At 43.3% G+C, this 10,113-nt stretch overlaps 1 protein-coding gene across 1 annotated transcript in view; it reads right to left on the reverse strand.

The window, feature by feature from the left end:
* The window catches only part of alk (ALK receptor tyrosine kinase), a 361,055-nt gene extending 351,609 nt beyond the window's left edge, over nucleotides 1–9,446 (reverse strand). Inside the window, exon 1 of the mRNA XM_062440190.1 lies at nucleotides 8,672–9,446. Coding sequence (XP_062296174.1) covers nucleotides 8,672–9,446 — 775 coding nt within the window. The remainder of the gene's footprint in view (nucleotides 1–8,671) is intronic.
* Between the last annotated feature and the right edge of the window lie 667 nt (nucleotides 9,447–10,113).

Below are 10,113 nucleotides of genomic sequence, written 5' to 3' on the forward strand. Positions count from 1 at the left end.
TTAAAATTCTTCCTCTTTTCCTTCCCTATAAATCCTCCTTTCCTTTGATTTTTTGTGCTCCCATCTTGCCGGCTATCCGAATACTATACCCATTTAAATAAGAAGCTTTGAGGTCGCCTTCAAGGACGTGTTAAGAAATACACTACCCTGTCTGGATGTATATGTTTAATGCCACATTCATTAAAGCTGCACTAATCAATATATTTATATTGCGAGGCATTAAACTGTGAAAGGGGTCACTCATAATGACAAACCCTGAGAGAATTACCACCCAACTCTACAGTCTCTATCAGCTTCACAGAGTCTTTTTAGTCTAGTTCAGGCATTCTAAGCTCAGATAAGCCCACTAGATGCCACCTGCCCAGCACCAAACAGCAGATAAACAAAGTTAGCAACTGGCTGATTAATATTGCGGTGCATAGATTTCCCTCAGGAGCTGGCGAAGACCAAAACCGACCTAAAAGGAGAGAGAATATTGGACTTTTATTCATAAGGTGACTCCAAACGAATGTTAATTTGGCTCTATATCTGCTAGATTTGTAAATAGGCGGCTGAATGCAACAATGTTCAGTATAACAACTTTTTAAAGTTGTTTTTGGATTGATCCGCTGCCCCCAAGGGGCCACGTAAAAATCAATCTACGCTGCTTTAAGATCCAAAGAAAACCTGCTTCAAAATAGAGCTCTTTTGAGATCTGTACAGATTACTAACACCACCTACACCACCATTAAGTACCTTTCAGTTTATTCTCTAAATTACAGCCGTAAAAGATGCACTTTATGCATGTAACAAAGGTTTTAATGTCAAAGTATTCATAGTTTTACAGCCTACATATGAACACATCTTCACTTCACTTCTTTGTTGACTCAGTTCCTACATTCAAACTCAGATGCGTATTTCCTAATTATTCCCATATGGACAGGCAATAAATATCATGCTTTTATACCTTTTAGCCAAACCTTGTATTTCATTATTTTCACTCTGTTGAAAATATGACTGAGAAAGGAATCAATATTGAGTTTTGAGCAAACAAATGTTACTTGTGCAATAAATGTATTAGCAAATTATGCATTTACACTAAAGTTTTTATAATACTAAATACATCCGTGGGTAGAAATAGCCTCTTAATGGGCATCTTAATTTAATGGAATCAACACAATAGCCTCTTAACATTTACAGCCAGTGGTTGATTTTTTTATTTAGACAGTGTGAGGGAGGATTTATTTCAACTGTATGGTGCTTTTTAATCAGCATTTTGTGTTATATCTTTGTTATATCTCATGTTTGATCCCCTTATATACAGTACAGTATGTAGGGGTGAAGAAAGAGTGTACACAACTTGTTTACAACTGTAGGAAACAGCTCAATTAGGCCTTCTCTGGTATCACATCATCTAAATTGGCCTGCACGTACAAAAATAAATCTCCACATACTGTAGTTTATGACTTCCAGAAAAGTATGACCACTCATTTATGCATTTTATTTACTTCTCTCATTATGGAAGTGGAGCATCTCGAGGAGGAAGTGCAGTGTGGGCTTCACATTCAGCTCATGTACAGTATTCCTTCCCTTCCACACCTACCTCTGAGCTAAACTCTGACGCTCTTCAAGGCCTCTTATAAGCATCACCATTAATCAAACAGGCAGCTTGCATTTTTTTTTTTTTTTTTGAAAGAACAAGCAAGTGGCATAAATAACTAAAACATCAGGGAAAAGAGAGAGAAAGAGAGAGGGGGGGGGGGGGGGGGGGGGGGGGGGGTGGCTGAATAAAAAGCGAAAAAAGGGAAATTGGAGCCAAAGTCACCTTGAGTCCACCTAATTTACAAAACAGTGACACGGGCATTAACTAAAAAGGAGGGCGATTAATATCGTAAAAGGCATTAGCTGCTGTTTACAATGTCAAGGTGTTTATCTGCAGCCCTCCAATTCAAAGAGCTTCAGGTTTTCATATTTGCTTGTGAGTATGGTCGACTCCAGAATGCTAACAGCTTGACTTTTTAGGCAACAGTTGCGCTCCCCGAGCTCTTGAGATGGAGCCAGATAATGTGAGGGCCAGTGCACAGACCGTACATCTCACTGGCTCAGGCAGCCAAAATATATGTGTACAAAAAAAAAAAGGAGGGGATTTTTCTTCACTTCCCTTGAGTCAAGAAAAATCTACCGTCTCATTACACTGACAGTAGCGACTGTCTTAAACGAATTTGAGGAGGTTGAAGGGGCATCTCATTTAAATGCATTAATTTTCAACCATCCAACGTCGGACACGGTGACCCAGAGGATTGCTTCTCTTAACTTGGGGCCATCCGAATATAAAAGTGCCACGTTGGCAATAATTCATGGATCTACATGTGAGCACAGCATGGGAATGTGCATGAGGTGTGCAGAAACCTAGCTGTGCACTGTACCGAGGCTCAGTTAAGCAGCAGTGATTTTTCAGCTCTGAATAAGGCAACAAAAAAAAAGCTTCAAGGTGTTTATATTGCACATGCTGTGAATGTCTCATTATTCATATTTGTAAAGAGGAAGAGGAGTCAAGGAATGTAGCTACTCTTGGTGAAATATCTGACACACTTTCACCACCGCTACACTCTACTTATCACAGAGGCAGAGCAGGTTCTCTCCTTCTTCTTCTCTGCATTTATGTTTACAGCAGCCTAGTTAAGACACACTTGTTCATACTCACGGTATCGATCAGCCGGGCAGGACCTCACGGGGGTCCGCCTGGAGGGTGTCACAACACACGTCTCACGCGACTCCTTGAGTGGATTGATCATAGAAATGCATAAATAATAAAGAGGCATGTCATTCTGACTTCCTATTGATTTCCCCATTAGCGGCTGATTGATACAAGCTCTAAATGTCAGGGAGCCTCATTGATTGCCATGCGCTCGTTGACGATGTCGTGTCGCTTTTCCTGCGGGCGCTGCAGCCTTCCACCTGGACGGGCTAAATTAAAGGTCAACAGGTGAACCGTGTCATCGACGCGGCCTTCCCCACCAAAGTGTTCGGCTCGCCCTCTGTGATGTTTACTCCTCCAGTTCACCTCATTTCGGAGAGCTTCACCAGCAGCAAATAACCACGAAAGATCCCTTAACTCCTGATGTCATCTTGTCCCAAAGAAAATGTCAACTCATAGGAGACAACTCTGAAATGAAAAGTCAAAGCCTTATATTCAAAATTTGAGTTCTTCACAAGTCTGGTTGAAATGATATTCAGTGTAATCAGGCTGGATAGATTCCCATAATGCTACAAGTCACCAGTAAGTGTTTCAATATGTCTCAAGAACCTGCCTGACTGCTGTTTGCTACATCAGGATGACTGCCTCAAGCAACCCAGAATTCAGACTGAATTTGCAATGCATCAGTCATCAGAGGAGAACATCTGCTTTCTGAAGTGTGAAATGCAGAACAAAACTCATATATTTCTCTTCTTTTTGACTTTATTTGATCATTAACTGGTTGTGTATCATGCTGCTGCAAATATCTGTTGCATTTTGGATCAAATTTAAGGTCTATTCAGATACCGCTGTAACCATAGCAATTAGTTACATTATCAATTCATCTGGCCCGCTCTTGGATATCACATACACTGTTTAATCCCGTACCAGCTCACTCTGGCTGCAAGGCAGCGTACACCTGGGACAGGTCACTGGTCTGACACAGGGCTAACACCTACAGACTGGCATTCACACTCTGATCCACACATGGCCCAGTTCACCTGACCTACATGTCAATGTGCCATTTGAGATGATGAACAACATGCCACAAATCCTCATGATGGTTTTGAAACATACCAAATACACCAAAATAAGCCTGCAGGTAATAATTCTTATTGTTTTTCGAGGATTTTTCTCTTATAATCATTTAATGAATTTAATTTAAAATGTGAAAAACGGCAATCACAGTTCCCTTAAAAACAAGGACAATTTCCAATGTCCTGTTTTGTCCAACAAACACTCCAAAAACAGATAATTCAGTGTTACAGTCGCAAAGAAAAGCAGCAAATCACCACATTTGAGAAGCCGCAACATGAAAAAGAAAAAGCTAACTGGTTATTGATTATTCTGTCAATCATCAACTGATCAATTGACAAATCATTTAAGCTCTTACTCTGAGGGTCATTGGATCGCTATCAGATTAGGATCCTTATGATAAACAAAATGTGATGAACACTCAATAATTACAGCAAAAACAAGCCCATCATGTTAAGCTAAAGTTAGATTCAAATTCCTCCATAGAATTCAAATAAAAATAATAATTCCAAACATAATGAAGTGATTTGTCCTCACCAGCAAACACATGTGAGTCCATGTGTGCTTGCAAAATAAACTTTTCTTCTACCGTTTGAATAAAAAGAACACAATCCCTCCTCACTCTCTCACACCCTTAGCGTCTATTGACACTAATATACCAGCCACTTTGTGAGGCAACACAGGGAAAAGCATTTGGAAATGTGGAAAATTAAAAGTGTATTCATCTTCCGAGGAGAAACCTCTTACAAAAAATAAAAAGGGCCACGGGCAACACAGGGTAAACAAAGTGCCAAGCGTGTAATCTAACTTTGTTAATTTGCTGTTGGCTTTCTTTATGATTCTGAAGAAATTGCAATATTTGCCCGACAGCTCAAACATCCCGCATGTTAGACTTCTGTTTTTAAGCCTCTCAAAGGAAATGGCAGACTGGGGGATGCTCAAATAGAAAAATCATGAGCGTGTGTGTGTGTGTGTGTATATATGTGTGTGTTTGCATTTGCAGAGCTTAGGGGCAAACATGGGGAGGAAAGCCGTATAACATACACACTTGTTTCTCTCAAGCATGATGCTAGCGGTCTTCTACTTCAGGGCTTCAGATGCTGTTAAGTGTGTTTATGAAGACTCTCATAATGGTGCGCCGTGGAAACATCAGCATCTTAAAGAGCTCGGCGCCAGGTGCACGCAAGTTAATAAAGCGGGGGTCCCGTCTTCCTCCGGCTTCCGACGCTGACATCACTTAATGATTCTCTCGCAACCTATTTACGGCTGCGCTCGGTGAACATAACAGAGGTTAATAAAGTAGAGGTCAACTCTTTATCACACCTGCCCAGCACTGTTTTCCGTTCTCCTACACTGTAACTCATATAAGCGTTTCTCATTAACGATCCCCCACCACCACCCTCCAAAGGCCCCATAGGGTGAGTAAGCCTGAATGTACTGTGCAGAGTTTAATGCCTTGATTCCCGTAGGCACGCTTGCCTGATCGACCAATTCAGGGTGCCATGGCAGGTATTTATTTCATGCTAATAGCCTGCATGTTACCCGAGGCTGGAAACACAAATGTAGCACGCACATTACACAGAAATATGACAAACCAGGAGGGCCCCCGGTAGCTGATTGGTTACCGTGCATGCTACATAACTGCAGCCAGGCACCTTCGTTGAATGTCATACCCATCTCTCTACCTCCTTATTTGCTGTCTGTCACTTCACTGTCCAATAAAGGTAAAAAAAATGTCCAACTCTGGCCAGTCAGAAGGTGTCAGAAAAGCTAATAGCTGAGACAATACACATTGAGTTGAGTCATTTTGTATGGAGGAGCTAGAGTGTGACACTGGCAGAGGAGTTATGTATTACAGTAATGGAAAAGAATGGAGTGACATCAACAAATCTGTGTGTGTGTGTGTGTGTGTGTGTGTGTGTGTGTGTGTGTGTGTGTGCGTGTGTGTGTGTGTGTGTGTGTGTGTGTGTGTGTATAAGAAACGTATAATGTAATAACTGCTTATAATGACGGCAACTCTGCAAACATGCAGCAGGGTAATCTAGCAGTGGGAATACATTGTGAGGCTTATAGAGTCAGTGGAGTTCACCTGCAGTGTGTAAGTCACTTGCTTACTGTCTCAACATTAAATAGAAGGAGGTGCAGCTAGATGTGAGTCCCTAAAATGAAACACCGCCCATCCACCACTTGTTTATCTTAGTAGTAAGAGGCTGCAGCTAATACTGGTACAAATAATCAGTCAACAATCTGTTATCACACGGCTGAAGCGCCACACTATCTCTATGACAACCGAGCAAACCCCCTCTGCTGATGAAGGACCAAAAGGTCAGAAAAAGCAAGTAAGTGTGCCTTGAGTTAAGATTATTTTGTCAATACTATTCCAAAGATCAATAAAAAGGACTACCCATCTCCAAGTATAATAAACATTGTCCTATTTATTTGACTTTTATTTATAGTTTGCTTGGAATCATTAATCATAGACAACATAAATATGTAGAATGATATATAGAAGGATAAATAATCACAGCATGATTCAGTTGACAGTCAGTAAATGATGATATTGAATTAGCCTGTCCCAGCTTCTGTTTAATTACAGGCGGGACAAAGACAGATTGCCACTCACACTGATGTCCCACACATACAGCTCATTTTACAGGTGCCAGTGCTGTTTTTGTCCATCCAGACTGTACAGGAGGTGGAATTCCTCTATAGGGGTTTGGTGCTAATGATGCTTTTAAATGCTCTCATCCCCACTCTCCACTGTACGGTCCAACCGTCATGACAGATTCCAAATGAACTGATGCTCTCATATCTCCACGCCCGAAGCTTCCTCCTGGAAGTCTCGCCTTGCTCCTCTGAGCAGCGGACGCGCTTCATGATTAAAGACTTGATCAATTTCTGGATTACATGAAGATGAAAGATAGAGGAGATGTGAAATAAGAGAAATGGTTATGAATGTAATAAGCAATAGGTGGCAGCGTATCAATTCCAATGAGAGCTGCTCTCTATGCACTCCCATCCCTTTTAATGCACATCTTGTAGTGTCAATGAATGAATAAATCTACAATAATCTATTACCTTATCTCTCTGTGCCACTTCAAATATATTGGATCTAATGTCTCAAAGTGTGATGATTCAAGGAGCAATTTTTTAGGAATTTTATCAAGTTTTATAGATATATTTATTGTGATGGAAGCATTTGGTAAGGAAGTAGTTCTGGGTGCAATCACATATATTGCTATAGATCACAGTAGTGCCTCTGGATGTGCTGCATATTTTCTATCCTAAACCATAAACGGAAACTCATATCTATACAGTACACATGGTCAAATCTGCCCAATACATTGCAAAAATTTGAGAGCTCGTTGCTCAAGAAACAGAGAAACAGTTTCCCAAAAAACATTGGAAGCCAAAGGAATCACATTACCCCCCTGCTGGCTTCCCACCTGTAAACATCACCAGCTGTGTTGCTTGGAGTGCCTGCTGGGAGCTGCGGTGGCGGTGCACTCAGATACACCTCTGCATGATTTAAGGTGTACAAATCGTTTGTGTGTGTGTGTGTGTGTGTGTGTGTGTGTGCGTGCATGCATGCATGTGTGAGTGTGTCCTGGCATACACAGTGAACATGCATATCAGAAAAGCAACCATGAATAAGCATCTCATCTTATTACAACATGTCAATTTCTTATATTTCATCATAAAAATCACCAAAATCACAGAAAAACAACCAACACAGACATAATAACTTAGGTATTTGGGTGCATTCTGAGTGTGTGTCTCTGTGTGTGTTTGCATGTATTTTGTCATGTGCATACACGCCTGTCGGAGCTTTTTTTCTTCCTCTATCAGCTTCCAACCGAGCCAGACTCTCTGCTTTTGCTTTTGTCTGATAGGTTCCGTTGCAATTTTTTTCTAGGCCGGCCTCCCTCATCAAAGTGATTAAGCAATTACACTGATTGTGCCGATGCTCAGAAGAACGAGGGAAGGACCCTCGAGTATTGAGTGCTAAAGCTTTACTTGGAGATAACGGCTTAATTTGTGTCTAATCAAAATAAAGCTCGTTCTCTTAAAAATCTCCAACCTTTCCATCGGCAGTGGGTGGCTCGGGGAATTGAGAAGGTATATCGTTAAAGGAGACGATGGAGCGCCGCTGGTGCCTTTTTCTAACTTAAACATCACCGCATATGGAAGTTAAGTAATGTGCACGGATGTTATTATCAGTCAACGAGGCCTCTCGTTCCCTCCCGATGAAATAATTATTACCATCTCAGAACTGATAAGGATAGAAGCCTCTGCATAGATCCAGCGTGGATCCCCAACTGGAAATAATCAAAAGAGTTTGGGGATTAAATCAACACGCAATTCGTCTCTCAGCGGTGCTGTGGGCATCAATAATAAAACAGGAGTCTGAGAGTCCCTTAGATCAGAGCTGCAGACCTAAATGCATGGATTCCTTAAGTGTTATTTTTTCTTCTGACACACACACACACACACACGCACGCACACACGCACACACGCACACACACACAAAGACACACACACACACACACACACACACACACACACACACACACACACACAGTAGTCATCATTTTCCCATCAGGCCATTAGGAATAAGCTCGTCTTCCTTTGCATGTTGACATTTCTTTGCCATGAAAGCCAGTGTCACAACAAGTGAAGCATATGCCGCGTGCATCTTTTTTTTGGCGCGCCGGATTCAGTATCAAAAATGTATCACAGCACAACTTAAATCACAGCCGAGATTGAACAGCAAGCAATTTTTTTTTTTTTTGGAAGGGGTGGGGGTGCCGGATGAGTCGTGCGTGTGTGGGGATGTGATTGAGTGAGTGAGGGGAACAACATGGTGAAGAGGGAGAAAGTGAGAAAGATGGAGAGGGTTGGGGGGGGGGGGGGACTCACCCCGGGAGGATATCTGGAGAAAGAGGCGGGGGTCTGCAGCGCGTATGGCCGCCGTGTACCGATCCTCTATCCCGGGCACCTGCGCCTTTTTCTCGGGCATGAGCCGGACCCTCAGCCGCCCCCCCTCCGCGCCGAGCCACCACTCCAGAATAGTTGTGAGGTCCATTTCCAGGGTTAACACCGGGGCCTCCTCGTACACAGACAGCCCCCCGCATCCCGTTCTGACTATATCCTCTCCTATTTCCACCACAACTTGATTCGATTTCCTGCTGGCTTTAGTCAAGCCCAATTTCAGAACTTTGGACAGCGGCCGCTTGAAGAAGAAGGGGAGCTGTCCTTCAGCAGAGGCGTTCCTCTGTGCAGACTCCACAGACTTTGGTTCCACAAAAGTAGATATGGTTTTCTGTAAAGGTATGCACAGCATTGTCAAGTTTGCTTGCACCGTGTAACATCCGCTAAAAGTCTGGCAGTCACCGTTCAGGGGTCTCTTTATTAACTCCGCCAGGTAATAGCGCAGCAGCGAGGGCACCGCAAAATCCACAGCCAGTGTTTTCCTCTTGAGCCTGGAGTTTATGGTTTGGTTCAAGTCTCTTTTACCCCCGCTTTCCCCACTGCTGCCACCGCTGCTGGAGCCGCCGCTGCTGCTGCTGCTGCTGAGGTTGCTGAAGCCGGCGGTGGGGGGATCCATCCCCGCTGTGGTCCTTGGCGAGGCGCACTGCAGCCCAGCAAAAAATGCCGCAGAACAAACAAGCAAAAACAATATCCTGGCGTTCATGGTGAAGTGATTTGAGCTCTTTCGTTTTTTGAAGGAGAAGCACCCCCCTTAATCCACACCGTTCAACCGCTTCCTCTCTGCGCACATACGCAGCGCAAAAAATCACAAAGTGCGAATCGATGATCCTGCGGGTCCTGCGCCTCTTCGCCGGTGCGCACCCGTGGCAAGAAGAGAGAGAACTGGGCTTTTTTTTTTTTTTTTTTTTTTACATTGGTTTGCCAGTGACTGTTGCTGTCCTCCCTTCTTCAAACGGAAAAAGTGCCATTTCCATCTCTGTCCACCCCACACACCAACACGCACACACACAATCGGGCAGACGCAGACGCACCGTTAAGACAATGCCTTTTATCTCCGGTGCGGACCCAGCGAGTCGCTCTCCGGGACGCTGATTGATATGCCGGTCTGGTCCGCTCCGGTAGCTTTCAAAGACTCGCTGTCTCTTGGCACAGTTGTGACGGCGGTACAAGTAGTCTCTCTGTCAGCAGCGGGGATGCAGCGTCGCTCTCTGCCCCTCAGAACTAAACCATGAATTCACAACGAGTTTTTGGAAGAAGCCGGGCGTCCATTAAACTTTAAAATATAATCATATCTTCGCCTACAGTCCTGGCAAATTGAAAAAGCCCGATGGCCAGCCTCTCTCAGGTTAATTGTCTGCTACGGATTTTTT

Source organism: Scomber scombrus, chromosome 19, assembly GCF_963691925.1.
Source record: "Scomber scombrus chromosome 19, fScoSco1.1, whole genome shotgun sequence".
NCBI classification, from domain to species: domain Eukaryota; kingdom Metazoa; phylum Chordata; class Actinopteri; order Scombriformes; family Scombridae; genus Scomber; species Scomber scombrus.